At 43.0% G+C, this 16,785-nt stretch overlaps 1 protein-coding gene across 4 annotated transcripts in view; it reads left to right on the top strand.

Annotated features, from left to right (window-relative positions):
• Window positions 1-16,785, top strand: part of PHF20 (PHD finger protein 20) — a 153,219-nt gene that overhangs the window by 55,689 nt on the left and 80,745 nt on the right. For all 4 annotated transcript variants that reach the window (XM_026656850.1, XM_026656848.1, XM_026656849.1 and 1 more), the window contains exons 8-9: window positions 10,163-10,342; window positions 11,187-11,363. In XM_026656850.1, coding sequence (XP_026512635.1) covers window positions 10,163-10,342; window positions 11,187-11,363 — 357 coding nt within the window. The remainder of the gene's footprint in view (window positions 1-10,162; window positions 10,343-11,186; window positions 11,364-16,785) is intronic.

The following is a 16,785-nucleotide window of genomic DNA, read 5'->3' as shown; positions in this document are numbered from 1 at the left end:
ACCCATCCGGCGCCAAACTCATTGGTAGTGGACGCAGCGAACCAGAGGGCCAAACAACAGTAAACGCCTGGACCTCTTCGGCCGTAAAGTATGTGCATCCTCGACGCTACATTTTCGCATAGCTAATTATACCGCAGTCCTTGCAAAATATGACCACAAAAACTATAGTAAGTTCATGGATTTTATTGATCACATCCCAGAGTAGAAGAAACAACAATTCACAGCTCTGGTTTCCGAGGGACAAACCATATCACGCACCGCTCTCCAAGCGGCCCTCGATGTAGCTAACACTGCAGCAAGGTCGACCGCCACAGCAGTGGTCATGCGACGGGGTTCATGGCTCTCTTCCTCCTTCTTCCCTCGAGAGGTCCAGAGCACCATTGAAGATCTTCCCTTCGACGGGGAAAAACTTTTTGCCTCCACCACAAACGACATGCTTCATTCGATGAAGGACGCAAGAGCAACCCTCGGGTCCCTAGGCCTCCAGCCACCTGCGACCAGAAGACGACAATTTAGATACCAACCTTATCAACGTCCACGCTACCCCGCATTTACACAACATTCCTATAGACCGCAGGAACAACAGCAGCCGCAACAACGCCAAAGACCAAGATTCCAACGTCGTCGTCCTAACTCTACAGGGGCGCTGCAACCCCCTCCAACTAATAGGCAGATTTGAAGCATTGGTCGAGGGTTTAGAAAACAGCGTTCCCACTTCAGCCGGCACACCTATCTTTGGACACCGCCTACGACCATTCTCTCATCAATGGCAGAAAATTACATCCGACAAATGGGTCATAGAGGTAGTTACAATTGGATACGCCATCCCCTTCCTCTCCCTCCCTCCCACCCACCCACCCTCCCCGTCCCTCTTCAGGGACCCATCTCACGAGCAACTACTCTTCCAAGAAGTGCAGCATCTCCTTCAACTGGGAGCAGTAGAAACTGTTCCAGAACCACACAGAGGGAAGGGGTTTTATTCCCATTATTTCTTAACAGAGAAGAAAAATGGGGGATGGCGACCAATCCTCGACCTCAGGCTGCTCAACAAATTTGTCAAAAAGCAAAAGTTCAAGATGGTCACGCTCACCACTATAATCCCAGCGCTGGAGCAGGGCGACTGGTTTTCAGCCCTCGACCTACAGGACGCCTATTTTCATGTGACTATACACCCGTCCCACAGACGATTCCTACGCTTTACTCTCGGCTCCACACATTTCCAATACCGGGTTCTCCCCTTCGGACTGTCCACGGCCCCCCGTGTTTTTTCCAAGATCCTAGCCGTAGTTACAGCCTACCTCAGAAAACAAGGGGTCGTAATATTTCCTTACCTAGACGATTGCCTCCTCAAAGCTTCAACGTTCGACGAAGCTCTCCGATCCATACGACTTAGCATCGATTGTTTCCTATCTTTAGGCCTGCAAGTAAACACAAACAAATCCACATTATACCCCACCCAACATCTGGAGTTCATAAGGGCATACCTAGACTCCCGGACGGGGTTGGCATCTCTCCCACCAGCCCGCTTCAATTCTATAAGTCAACTGGCCACAACGATTCGCAACAGTCCCCAGGTGACTGTCCGGGACTGCCTACAAATACTAGGTCACATGGCCTCGTGCACCTCCGTTGTCCAAAATGCACGTCTACACATGAGGTGCTTCCAAGCGTGGTTGGCCATGGTGTACAGACCGAATGTGCACCCTCTAAACAAGACTCTCTCCATACCTATCCGAGTCAAAGATTCTCTACAGTGGTGGACAATTCACTCCAACCTCTGCTCTGGAGTCCCCTTTCTTCAGCAGGCTCCATCCCTCATACTGACGACCGATGCATCTCTGACAGGATGGGGTGCACACATGTCTCACCACACAGCCCAGGGGCTTTGGTCTTCAACCGAGTCCTCTCTCCATATAAACGTCCTAGAACTTCGAGCCATTCGCAATGCGTGCCGTCAATTCCTGCCACTGATCAAGAACCAACACATACGCATAATGACAGACAATATTGCATGCATGTTCTACGTGAACAGGCAAGGGGGAGCTCGATCCCACTCTCTGTGCACAGAGGCTCTGAAGCTCTGGAACTGGTGCATTGCGAACAACATCCGGGTATCAGCGGCCTATCTTCCCGGAGTGATGAATACCACAGCGGACGAACTAAGCAGACGTTTCCCGTGGGATCACGAATGGGAATTAAACGAGCACACCATTCACAACATATTCCGCATTTGGGGCTACCCAGAAATAGACCTCTTTGCAACTGCAAAAAACAAGCAATGTCTCAATTTTTGCTCCAGAGCAGGGCTAGGCAAACATTCCTTGGGAGACGCATTCATGATCCCATGGAACCAAAACTTAGGGCTGGTCTACACCCAGCCGCTAGTTCGGCGGCTGGGGATCGAAGTTCCGGGTTCGACTTATCGCGTCTGGTCTGGACGCGATAAGTCGAACCAGGAAGTGCTCGCCGTCGACTGCAGTACTCCAGCTCAGCGAGAGGAGTACCGCGGAGTCGACGGGGAGCCTGCCTGCCGCGTGTGGACCGCGTCTGAACCGCGGTAAGTTCGAACTAAGGTATGTCTAATTCAGCTACGTTATTAACGTTATTAACGTTATTAACGTAGCTGAATTTGCGTACCTTAATTCGAATTGGGGGGTTAGTGTGGACCAGGCCTTACTCTATGCGTTTCCCCCGATACCGGTTCTGAACAGGGTCCTGATAAAAATACGAACAGATGGGGCCAAGGTGATCCTAATTGCCCCATCATGGCCCAGACAGCCCTGGTTTCCGTTTCTCACCAAAATGTCGATTCGACCACCAATCCCCTTGCCTCTCATTCCGAACCTCCTATCACAACATCACGGCCGTTTTCTCCACCCCAACCTACCCATGCTCCACCTCAAAGCATGGTTCCTCCATGGTTCTCCCAAAACGAACTAGATTGCTCTGAACAAGTTCAAAGAGTGCTCCTACATAGCAGAACACAATCTACTCGCACCACCTATCTATGTAAGTGGAAACGATTCACACACTGGTGTTCAACTAAACAACTTAGTCCCAGGTCAGCATCTCTTCCGCTCATACTTGAATACCTATTGGACCTTAAGCAATCCGGCCTTTCTTCCAGTTCCATCAGGGTCCATTTAGCTGCTATTACAACTTTTCATGACAAAATCGATGATACTTCTGTATTTGCTCATCCGATCACCAAGCGCTTCCTCAAGGGACTACAAACCCTATACCCAGACATAAAACCACCCACCACTCCGTGGGACCTTCATCTAGTTCTATCTTGCCTAACTCAGCAACCATTTGAACCCCTAGCCACGTGCTCCCTTTTACACCTTTCGATGAAAACAGCATTTTTAGTGGCAATTACCTCCGCCAGGCGGGCAGGAGAAATAGCAGCTCTTATGGCAGACCCACCATATACGCTATTTTTCAAAGACAAGGTTACCCTCAGGTTACACCCCAATTTTCTTCCTAAGGTACACTCGTCATTCCACCTTAATGAGCCGATACACTTACCGACCTTTTTCCCGAAGCCACATGCGAACTCATTTGAAGCCTCAATGCATACACTAGACGTACGTAGGGCCTTGTCCTTCTGTTTGGATAGAACCAAACCTTTTAGAAATTCTTCCAGACTCTTTGTCTCCCATCGCGGAGCGTTCCAAAGGTACGCCTATTTCTACCCAGAGACTTTCGAACTGGATTTCCCAGTGCATCCGGTTGTGCTATCAGATAAAGAAAGCTACACCTCCAGACTGCATCAGAACACACTCCACTAGATCTATGGCTGCCTCTGTAGCATTCTTACGCAAAGTTCCCCTGGCTGATATCTGTAAAGCAGCCACCTGGTCCTCTGAGCACACATTTGTTAAACACTATGCCCTTACTCAAGGCCCTCTATCTGATATACGTTTGGGCAGGGCTGTACTATCAACGGCGTTCCTATCAGATCCGAAGTCCCTACCTCCTTAAGATATACGTCTTTTAAGTCACCTGGAGTGGAGCACCCACAGGGACATCTCTCTCGAAGAAGAGAAGGTTACTCACCCTGTGCAGTAACTGATGTTCTTCGAGATGAGTGTCCCTGTGGGTGCTCCACTACCCACCCTCCTCCCCTCTACTTCGGAGTTGGGGTAGCCTCCGTTGTAGAGAAGGAACTGAGGAGATTGGCCACGCATGTGTACTATTATCCTAGACTCACAGCGGGGGGCAGCCTCTGCGCATGCGTGGCCAGTACGAGTACTGCTACGAAAAATCTCCGAGCGAAGGCGCAGGGACGCACCAACACCTGGAGTGGAGCACCCACAGGGACACTCATCTCGAAGAATGTCAGTTACTGCACAGGGTGAGTAACCTCCTCTTCTCGAGAGACTCAGCACAGATAGCAATCCATTACATGATTGTGGCATCATCAAGACCTTTGCGTTGAAAGGTGCCAGCCTTGGCACCACAGTCAGTGTTCGTAGACCCAGTGCCACTTCTGGCCACACCACTGCATCAGCTGGCACTGAAGTTTATGGCACAGAGACTTGCTGATCATGCAGGAGCCAGGGTCACCTCTTTTATCTGCTTTGCTGCCATTTGATGCACTAAAACAATGTTGACAACCTCTCTCCTGCTACCCTGTTAGCCTAACTCTTCACTCCATGAGCCATAGCTCTCCTCATGGATGTGGAGTATTCTCATCAACCTCATGTGAGGCTTCAGGTGATAACAGAGAATCTGGATGGGACCTAAACTCTTCATATAAGGGATTTGTACATTCCTTCAGGGAAGGATACTGGGAGTGCCTGTGGGTTCCAATTTGGCCATATTGGGACTCGTGGTTCTCCTACAGTAGGGCAGAGCCTCAGGATAGACTCCAGCAATCTGCAAGATTACTTCCACCAACCATGGCATCATAAGGTGTGCCAGAGCCAGCACCTCCCCACTCCCCACCAGAATAAGAGGAGGACTTGGATTAGGTCTCATTACCAGGTGATATACTGGCTCTGGTGGTACCGTCGTTGTCATCCCTGATGAAGCTGTTGTCCCGCAGACTCTCTCTCAAATTGATGACTTTTGGGGATTCCAAGAATAACTTAAGAAGATTGTGCAGACTCTGCAGATCCCCATGGAAGAAGTTCAGGAGCAGACCTACAAATTGGTGTATATACCCCGGTCCTTCACACCAGGAAAAATTGCCATTCTGGTGATTGGACCCAGTGAAAGTGTTGTCAAAAACACCAAACCACAGTAGCTCCTGCCTCTTGTAAAAGGGACAAAATATCAGGTTCCACCCAAAGGGGCTCAGTTCTCTCATGTACTTCCAATGCCACCTTCTTTGTTTGTAATGAAGGCCAATGAAAAATCCCATCAGTATAAATCAACACCCAGAGACAAGGATCTAGAGAAACTAGATTTATTGAGTTGAAAAGTGTACTCGTTGGTGAGCCTTCAATTAAGGATTACCATTTACCAAGTCCTGCTGGCCTGCTGTGATTTTAGGAATTATGAAAGAATACAGGCCTTTGTGACAAACTTCCCTCAGACCTGAGGGGGAGAATTTGGGAAGAGTCTCAGAAGATGATCTTGTGGCTAAGGTGAGCCTACAAGCAGCTCTGGATGCAGCAGACACTGCTACCAGATCAGTGGCAATGATCATGATGGCGTTTGTCCTGCTTTCAGGAGGCATCCCCTGTGAGGTGTAGGCGACAGTAGGTATCCCGTTTTGAAGGAAGTACCTACAGTTAATGGTGGGTGACGACCACAAACAATACTACGTTATACCCTTTGGACTCCAGGCTTCACTGAAGGTATTTACCAAAGTGCTTGCAATAGTAGTAGCACCATATCTAAGAAAGATGGAACATTTTTCATATACCCATACCTTGACAGCTGTCTGATATGAAGCAGATCTTCCTTAACAGGTCTTGTAATCCATCCACCTGATGCCCTGTCTGTTCCACAACTTAGATAGGACTGAGAGTCAACATGCAGAAATCCAGCTTGTCTCCTCTCTAAAATATAAAGTTATTTGGAGAAGTTCTAGACTCCACCAAATCAGTGGCTTATCTTCTCCAGGACAGATTCAAGAACCTGTCATCCCTTATCCTACAGCTAGAACCAAACCCACATAAATAAGAATGTGCCTTGCCATGTTAGGACACATGGTCTCCTGTACCTTTTATGATGCCATGTGCCAGACTTTACCTCCACTGCATTCAGGTCTGGTTCAGGCTAGCGTATGCCCTTCCAGGCATCACTTGGATATGCCCCTCTTACCCCCCTCCCCCCACAGTATTGTAGTACAGTCTGTCCTGGAAGAACCCTGTGAATGCCTGTATTGGATCTCCTCCCATCCTTCCCTCCGATCCAGGATTACAGCTATAGACACTTTGCTTAAGGCATGGGGAGCACACGTGAGAAACCTTTCCAAGAGATTGATATACATTCTTGCTTCTCTCTGGACCCAGAGAGGCAAGAAACTATATCAGTCTCTTGGAATGCTGAGCTGGATGCATGGCTTGCGAGTCCTTCCTTCAGTACATCACAGTGTGATTAGTCCAGGTAATAGAGAACGATACGACAACCATGTTCTACATCAACAGGCAGGGTGGGGTAAGATCCTACCAGCTCTGCCAGGAAGCCATCAGACTATGGAACTAGTGCATCACACATTGTGTTTCTCTTTCGGTCATACATCTACTTGATCTACAGAATACTGTAGTGGGCAATCTCAGCAGACACTGCTGTACCAACAAGGCCCTTAGTTTTTGTGTTTTACTGTTTTTAACCAGAAAAATCTCAGGTTTTATAAAAGCTATTATTTGGTATTTACCAATATTTCACCTGAATTTTAGACCACTTGTGTACATGAAAATACCAGTTATGTGAGAGATCAGTATATTATATTGTTCATTGTTACTAAATTAATCTAAATGTAAATCCAAGACCATCTGTTAAAGTAAGGCACTGTAGTAGAAGATACACACACGTACACATGAGTGTGTATGTCAGTTCTCAAGTCCTAAAAAGAGAAGTGCAGAACTCCCTAGACCCAGCTCTCTGCTCCGGAAGGCGAGATGGCAAGTTGGTAACCAGATAACCTAGCTGCTATCTCTTTCTGGAGTGGTCCTGGAAGAGGTAGAGGAAGGTAGTGTGAGGAGATGACCACCTTGCTTCCCAGCCCACTCCAGAAGGAGAGATGGAAGCTGGGTCACCCAAGTTACCCAGCCACCATCTCCTGGTCCAGAAAGGGGAGCCAGGCCAGAAGTACTCTTATTTTCTTTATTTGTCCTTTATTTTCTGTCTTCCAGTTCCCCAATATTAACCCTGACATGTATTCAGAAAACTGAAGTTAAATTTTTGCACCAATTTTCACCTGTTTCTTAATTTTTGAAATAAACACTGATAAATTTCCCCAGAAATTTTAAACAAAACAAAAAGTGAAAATGGAAGGGCCTTGTCTACCAAACACAAGTGGGAGATCAAAGATTCTATCTTTTGGGACATATTTTCAGACTGATGCTAAACCTTGATAGACCTGCATGCAACATGAGATAACAGGAAACGTTGGATGTTCTGTTCCAGGGGATGAGTTAACCCAGGCTCCATAGCCTATACTTTCCTGATCCTGTGGTTGGGAGCTCTGATTTATGCCTGTCCACTAATTCCCATGGTCTCCAGAGTGCTCTGCAAGATAAGACAGGATTCAGCCAAGCTGATCCTTGTATACCTGGTATGGCTGTGACAGCTTTGGTTCCTGGACATCCTGAACCTGTCAGCTTCCCAGCCCAAAACCTCACCTTTGTTTCCTGATCTCTGATATCACAAAACAAGGGGGAAATCCTACATGTGGATCGGAGATACCTTTATCTCAGGGCATGGAGTTTGGATGGTTGTTGACTGTAAAGTATGCCTGCTTCTCTTCAGTCAGGAATATCCTCATGTGACACTTTCTTGGGCGCCCAGGATTGTGGGTCCCTTGTCTCCAGTGTGAGGGAGTACATCCTGTGATAGCTCTTTGTCAGCTCTTGTACACTGCCAGCCTTTCAACTACTCACTCTCCTCAGGACTCTGCCAATCCTATTTTGCTTCGCAGGTTAACATTAGGTGCACCTCAGTCCCCAAAGCCCCTTTGAAGAGAGTTCCCGGTAGCATCCAGACCCTGTCACTGGACACACTCAGTGATTACCAGGTAAGCTGTTCCCCAAGAGACAGTGTGTACACAGCTGGAAGGTTACAGCTCAGGATCAGGTCCTTTATAATAATACAGCACTGTAATCTATTTATGTGGTCACTAAATGAACTAGGGGTCACCAAATGAAATTAATAGGCAGCAGGTTTAAAACAAACAAAAGGAAGTATTTCTCCCCCCCCCCCCCCAACCTGTGGAACTCCTTATTAGAAGAGGATGTGAAAGTCAAGACTGTAACAGGGTTCAAAAAAGCTCTAAGGTGCCACAAGTACTCCTGTTCTTTTTGCTAGATAAGTTCAGTAGCTAGGGGATAATCAGGATGGGCAGGGGGGGATGGTGTCCTTAGCCTCTGTTTGCCAGAAACTTGAAATGGGTGACGGGATGGATCACTTGATGATTACCTGTTCTGTTCATTCCCTCTGGGGCACCTAGCATTGGCCGCTGTTGGAAGACAGGATATTGGGCTAGATGGACCTTTGGTCTGACCCAGTACTGCCGCTCTTACGTTCTTATGGTGAAAACATGTATAAAGAGAAAAGATTCACAGATATTCAAGTGAGTATAGAGTAAAAATAAAACACACGGTTACAAATAAAACTAAAGTAAAACCCCCCTTTCTGGAGACTAAAATGTCACATCCCCAACTTTTGTCTAAAGCAGTTTCTCTCCCTCAGTCTTTCTGCAGAGCTTGCTGGTTTTCAGTGAATCCAGGATTTATTCCTTCACAGGTCATCCCCCTCTGCCAATGGTGTTCCTCCATGAAATGAATAATGAGGTGTTGTCCTGGCACCCCCTGTTATAGTTCAGTAGACCTTTGAAATGCTTTCCTGTTTGTTCTTCAGTGTGCTGGCGCCATGTTGAATTCACACACCCCTGCCAACCTGTTTCTGGTTGACTTGACATGGAAATGTAGCTCCCATTTTTTTTGGCCTGCTGTGCTTAATTTACATTTAACAGATAACTCTGCCTGCCTGCCTACTTGCCTGCATGGAAGGAACCTATTTCTTCCTTTGGTTACAGACTTTAAAGTTTTTAATATTAGTAGGTATACATAATTTCTCCTGTAGTGTTAATACATACCCTTCACAATGATATTAATGATCAGTGTGTCAGCAGCTTTCATTTGATACCTTACGTGACATTCTTTATAGATAAATACATCACAGCAATGTGGTTGGTGTAATGAGTTTGGCCTGACAGGAGTTGCTGGCAGAACAGTGAACTTTTTGCCTGTTGGCTCTGAGGGCTTCTTAGGCTCATTCCTCATAAATAGCAGGAAGGACATTACGAGGGAAACTTACCTGGAGAAATGGACCAGGTTTTCTCACTTGTGCCAGTGGAAGTCCATCACCCCTCATCACTGCTTGATATCTTGAATTCTGAATTACGCACAGGAGATAAAACAAAGTAATTTATCCTTGAATTCAGTCAAAGTACATTTGGTGGTGATCTCAGCCCATCATGCACCTATAGACAGCCGTACAACCTTCTCCTAACCAACGGTGATCAAGTTCCTCAAAGGCCTGATTAAGATGTTGTCATTGGTTAAGGACCCTGTTGCTCCATGGGCCCTGAGTCTAGCTCTCTTGGCTTTAATGAGAGCACCCTTTGAACAGTTACCAAAAGGTTCCATCTTGCATATGTAAATGAAAACTGTTTCTAGTTGCCATCACTTAATTGAGGAGAGTGCTGCAATCTTTATTCTCCAAAAGACTTGAAGCTCCCACCTACATTACATAAGATCACTGCTTAGGAGTCGCCAGCAATGGAATATGCATATGGACAATCACTCAAAGGAGGATCGGAAGTTACTCACCTGTTTAGTAATCAGAACTCCAGTTATTGGAGGTAGAGGCATAAGTGATCTGCAGGTGTTAACCACATAACCAGTAGTACCTCATTGTCAAGCTCCAATGTTTTCATAATTGACAGCGTATTGCACAATGACATTAAATTTATTATGCTGTTTAGCTCAGGAAAAGTTGAAAAACTCTCCAGACAGCAATGAAAGAGACCAAATTAGGAGACGATCATCGAGGTTGTCAACCAATGGTAGTCCTGAGATAATAAATACAGATCTTGTTACAACAACTTTTGCTGAAATTGGACCTTTGAAAGATCCAGCATCTAGTCCAAAGGAACCTGAGGAACGTAAGTACTTTGTTGTAATGGTATGCTCTTGGGTCATTATGAAGGAGAGTTGTTTAGTAATTAGTTATAACACAACTAAGATGAAGTTTAAATGACTTCCACTTGCAAAGAAGATTGATAAAAGCTAAACATGAAATCAACTTTAAGTGCAGTTGATATATTAGAATTCACTTGAACTGGGGATAGATTGCCTAGATAATCCAAAGTAACCGTTTCTCTAAGATTTAAGGGATCCCTGTTGGAACTAGTTGAACCATATAGAATATTTATTTATTCACTTACTAATTAGTTAATTACTATTGCACCCTAGGAACCCCCCCCGTCATAGACCAGCACCCCATTGTTAGGCCCTGAACGAACACTAAACAAAATGACACTGCGATTAATTGACAGCCCTAGTTTAAATACCTTGGTAGAGCCACTCCATTCTCTCCCCGACTGTCTCAGGAAATCCAGCCTATTAAACCCAATCGGGCTGTGTGGTCTTCTGGAATCACTGGATTTGATGAGGGGCATGGAATGGCGTTAATGTCACGCTCCCCATCAGAACCTGCCCTGGGCCAGGGAAGCTAATGATCCAACCAGTGGACCAAATTCAGTGATGAATACTGGTCATGTGCCACGTTGTGCATACGCTAAAAAGAACGCCTGGATGTGATATTCAAACACTAAGAGGGAAGGGAGTGGAGGTTTTGTATCACACATTCCTATTATCCACCTAAAACAGAAAATGGTGAGACAAACGCATCTTCTTTTGCCTTAAGTCTTTTCCAGTATTTTGGCTATCTGATGTTTGTTTTTGTGTATTTTGCTCCCATAAACTCCTTTTTTCTTTTTCTTATAGTTCAGTTAGAAATTCCTGTTGAGTCTGACCAAAACGCCAGTGAACAAGCACCTCAATCTTCTGGCGATGTATCACAGACCACACCGCTTGATGTGAACATCAGTTTAAAGGAAGAAAAAGTTGATGACCGTGAGCTCTCCTTTACATCTACTGAAACCCAAGAGCCTTCTATTACAGGTTCAGATTTAGATTTAACAAATCTAAAACGTGATGCCTTCTTTGTATTTTTGTGTATTTATGATAGAACACTGGCACTAGGCACCTTTTTTTTCTTTTCAAACATTTCTCTATTACATGATTATTTACAAAAAAAAAAGTGGGGAGGGGAGATGGAAGCAAGCATTTGGATGAATGCTGGATAAAGGAAAAATACATACTTTATTATAGATTAACTTTGGGGTGGTTATGAACAATTTTCTGCAAACACAGTGGTAATTTTGCATTTCAAATGATTGGGTTTTAGCTATGTGAAAGGTAGGGTAACTCCACAGTCTCATACATGCAATAATCATACAATCTTGATCAATATATTTGTGTTTTGTGGTCCCAAATAAGATTAAACTGATGTTTAAAGTGATATTAATTTCTTCTATATATTTCCCCCCTTTTTTAAATGTCTGCAGGGGAGAGTTAAGGTCGTTGGGGTATCCTAACTGTGCATTTCCACACTGTAACATGTATGGATTTCCTTAAGTTAACCTTAACTTTGAATTTTCTGGGGTTATAATTCTTCTTTGTGGGGATAATTGACATCTCTTTAATGTTTCTTTACCCTAAACATAATAATACATACTTTTGATCTTAACTCCATTTTAACATAGTTGTGTGGGATTTCCGTTGTTATATATTTTATAATTATTAGAATTTTCATACATAAACAGTAAATTAGAAGCCCCAAGAGAATGTCATGCTGTGAAAATTCCAGTTATTTGAAGATAGGAAATTTTGAAAATTAACTTTTAAGGCTTGATTCATCCATTCTTGCTAGTGTATGCCATTCTGAACTAGTGTAAAGCAGCCAGAGTATATTGAGCAGTTATACTGGATATACAGCTGCTTGACATTGTTAGAGTAGTAGATTATACACACTTGATTCCCTCTCCCTCTTGCCCTTCTACGTCCCTTTGTACACATGCTCACAGTCCCTGTCCCTCCATTTCCCATCTCTGTTAAGTAGATCTGATGCAACAGGTAGATTTTTAAAAAACATTTTTCGGATTAAGGGTCATCTTTTGATGCTGTTCTTCATAACCAAAAGTTTCTTCACGAGTAGCTTTGGCACAAAATCTCCTTCAGAGAAATTCCTGAAGTTCCCTCTTTCAAAATGACTGCCATTTTCCACTGTTCTCAACTGATCCTCAGCTAGGATGGTCCCTGTTTCCCATTGTTCACAGTGGCAATGAAGCCAAACAACCTTCAGGGAAGATGCCCTAGGAACACTGTTAGGAACAGGTGAATTCGGTGGTGACCATCTTTACTAAGGGTATCCTGTGGCCTCAGTCCTGTTCAAAGCAATGGTTGATCATGGCCATTTTGAAAGAGAACAATTTTTATTGTGTATCCCTGAAGGAGATTAGTAATCTTCAGCCTTTGACAAACTTTGTTATAAAAAATAATGGAAGGGAAAAATCCTACCTGTCACACCAGATCCACTCAACGTTCACCTCTCTGCCAATGTCTGTTGATAGACAATACATTAGAATTTATAAATCCTGAATGATCTTATTTGATAGAGTATTCAGTTTCTTAAAGGACCCATTTTTAAATTAATTTTTATAAATTAGTTAATAGATTTACATGTAAATTCTTAGAAAATTAATTCTGCAAGTACTGTGATTTCAGTGGGTACAATATGCTCTATTCTTCATACATAAAGTGGTTGAACTTTAAGTGCAAATTCAGCCTTAACTATGGAGCTGCAGTTGATGCCTCCATATAATAATCATATGTTTTTGGATTATGGCATTCTCATATGTATAGTACTTAAATTATATTCTATAATTTAATAGAACTAGTGGCTAGCAAAAGGGTTAAAGGCAGGGTAATGTAATTAATGCAAATCAACATAGGTTTATGAAAAACACATCCTGTCACATTAACTAGATAGCTTTTTTTGATTGCAAGTTTGGTTGATAAAGGTAATAATGTTGATATACTATGAATTTGACTTGGTAACACATGGCATTTTGATTAAAAAACTGGAATTATATAAAATTAACATGGGACACGTTAAATGGATTAAAAACAGGCTAACGTATAGGTCTCAAAATGTAATTCTAAATAGGGAATTGTCATTGAGCAGGTGTTTGCAGTTCTGTTGGAATTGGTTCTTGGCCTTATGCTATTTAACACTTTTTTTTTTTTTTTAAATCAATGACCTGGGAGAAAATATAAAATGATCACTGATAAAGGGTGCAGATGACACACACATTGGGGGACTGGTAAATAATGAACAGGGTAAGTCACTGATCCAGAGTAATCTGGGTCACTTGGTAAACTGGGTGCAAGTAAATCATGTGTTTTAATATGGCAAAAATTTAAATGTATACGCCAAGGAACAAAGAATGTAGGCCATACTTACAGGTTGGGGGACTCAATCCTGGGAAGCAGTGACTCTGAAAAAGATTTGGCAATCGTGGTGAATAATCAGCATAAGCTCCCAGTGTGATGCTGTGGCCAAATAGAGCGTGTGTGATCCTGGGATGCATAAACAGGGGAATCTTGAGTAGGTGTAGAGAGCTTATTTTGCCTCTGTATTTGGCACTGGGGCAACCACTGCTGGAATATTGTATCCCTTTCTTGTGCCCATAGTTCAAGAAGGATGCTGATAAATTGGAGGGGATTCAGCGAAGAGCCACGAGAATGATTCAGGATTAGAAAACATGCCTTATAGCAGTAGACTCAAGGAGCTCAATCGACTTAGTTTAACAAAGAGAAGGTTACAGGGTGACTTGATTAATCTATAAATATCTACATGGGGAACAAATATTTAATAGTGGACTCTTCAGTCTAGCCGAGAAAGGTAAAACATGATCCAGTGGTTGGAAGTTGAGGCTAGACAAATTCAGACTGGAAATAAGGTGTTAATTTTTAACAGTGAGAGTAATTAATAATCGAAACAATTTATCCAGGTTTTGTGGTGGATTCTCCATTAGTGGCAATTTTTAAACCAAGATTGGATGTTTTTTCTAAAAGATCTGTTCTAGGAATTATTTTGGAGAAGATCTCTGCCCTGTATTATACAGTAGGCCAGATTAGATGATCACAACGGTCCCATCTGGCCTTTGAATCTATAACAGGGAAAGGTTGTAAAACATTTGGATTAGCAGTTAATTTTAATAAAAAGCTAGAAAAGGGATATACCTTTCCTGGAAAGCTACCATGATATAACCTTTGTGTATTCATTTAGAAAGCAAAGTTTTTAAGTAGTTTCAAAAATGTTTGATTCCAAATAATTTTAAAAAGCATTTCAGTTTATAATAACGTTTGATCCAAAATTAGTAATAGAAATGTGTAGAGACTTAGACTACAAATAAATATATTTGAAAACAAAGTAGCTGAAAATTAGTGTCTCCTTTAGTTACCTCTCAAGGTCTGAATTCAGAGTTGTATTTCCTTTACAAGAGTTGAAGGCATCACTACAAAGAATACTTTTTCTTGTAATATTGTCAACTATTACAGTAGAAACAGACAACCCTGAGCTACCTTAACTCAGGTTCTGACGCCTTTTAAAATGTATTTATTTGTGATCTGTATGTCTACATGTTTGTTAATGATTTGGGATCTCAAACACTATCTTATATTAATTTTAGAAAAAATTCAAGTAATCCTTAGAATTAAAAATTAAAACAATTGCAAATATTTTCCTCCTTCACTTGCCTTCCAAGTCTTGAGTTCAGGATTCCACATGTGCCCTACAGTGGTCTGGATTCTGACATCTTTTACCACTTAGAACCCTCCTCCTGCTGAGGTGAGAAGGTGTTTGAGCTGGGATTGTATGGGGCTGGAAGAGGAAAAGGACAAAACAGGAGCTTTAGTTGAATGTCTGTTGAAATTCCAAGAGGGAGTTTCTCAGGTTTGTAGTGCAAAGCTCTGTGAAGCATGCCTGTGGCTGCTGTCAGATGGAAGCTCTGCTTACTGCTTGCTATAGGGCACAATAGAAGAGTATAATGCTGGTGTGCAATCAAATATTCATGAATTCAAGTAACTGTAACCCTCCCTCACTTGCCCTTTTTCTCACATTTACAAACCTGCTTGGTCCCTTGCCTAGCAGAAGGGAAATCTGCAGGTAGCACATGACCCTGGAGCTTCTGTAGTTTTGTTTTTGCCCATGTAGAGATGAGCTCTGGCTGTACATACATCTGTGAGAATTCTGTAGAAAACTGGCAGTGCCTTAATCATTTCAAGAGTCATAAAATAACTGATTTATTTAGATTACCAGACTGCAAATGGGAGCGCTTGCTCAGGCCTTGGCTATTCTAAAGAAACATAGAAGTTAATTTAGGGTATGAGACTGAGTGAACTATTGAAACTCTCTAAAGGCACAATAAATACAGTATATAACTGCACCATATGGTGGCTGTTTATATCTGGTGCATGGTGTACTTACTCGTCCCTACCTCAAAAATTCTGGTCTTCTCTTTGTGGTTTCTTTTCCTCTGACTCTGGTTCGGAGTCATTAAACATTGGTTGCTGGAAATCAGAGGTTTAGTTTTCTGGATTTGATATTTCATTTTTCATTTCTTCTAGTAAATATACATAATATAAAAATGTCAAGTATTTGTAGACGGACATACACAAGGTATGCTGAATGTAACTACACTGAGTTTGTTTTGCTGACGTTTCACTGGAAAGATTTTAAGAATAGGAATCATTCACTTTTTTTCAAAGAGTAAGTGCTGTCAAAGTAAAAGTAAAACATTTATCATTTGATAATTTCATAGCATATTTAGTTATCATAGAAATGTAGGGCTGGAAGGGATCTCAAGTGGTAATGAATCCAGCCCCCTGTGCTGAAGCAGGACTAATTAAACCTAGCCCATCCCTGACAGATGTTTGTCCAAACTATTGTTAACCATGGAAGCCTATAAGTGGTTGTACTTATCTGAGAGCCACAGCCTCTGTTGATTTGACCAAAATAGATTTTCTGTGATTAAAAGTGTTAGCTGCATTCACTGATAGTAATCAATAATACTAAGTCTGTAGCGTAACTGACTTGCATCCCATCGCAGACTTGACTGCATGATATTCTCAGGAGAAATTGTCAATATATTCGCTTTAAATGAGAAACACATCAGCAGTAGGCAGTCCTGGGAGATATGGTTGAGATCCATCTTTTTCCCATCTGTCCTGGGTGCCAGAGTGCACATCCATCCCTCTCAGACCATTGCCCCCAAACTGTTATCTGATGAACAAGAAAAATTCTATCATTCCATAAACATACAGGTAGCCTGCATTGGGATGCAGTAAAATTACGATTGTGACAGTGGGGAGTGGCCAACTTACCTTGGTGTGTCTGCACCTGACTCTCATTGTCCCTTTTTATTTCCGTAGAGACTGACAGCTTCGTAAACCAATCTCAGAAGAACTTGTTCTTCTG

The sequence above is a fragment of the Terrapene carolina genome, unplaced genomic scaffold, assembly GCF_002925995.2.
Source record: "Terrapene carolina triunguis isolate 2854851 unplaced genomic scaffold, T_m_triunguis-2.0 Scaffold233, whole genome shotgun sequence".
NCBI classification, from domain to species: Eukaryota; Metazoa; Chordata; order Testudines; family Emydidae; genus Terrapene; species Terrapene triunguis.
Note: the sequence above shows the minus strand (reverse complement) of the source record. Positions and strands in the feature narration are given on the sequence as shown.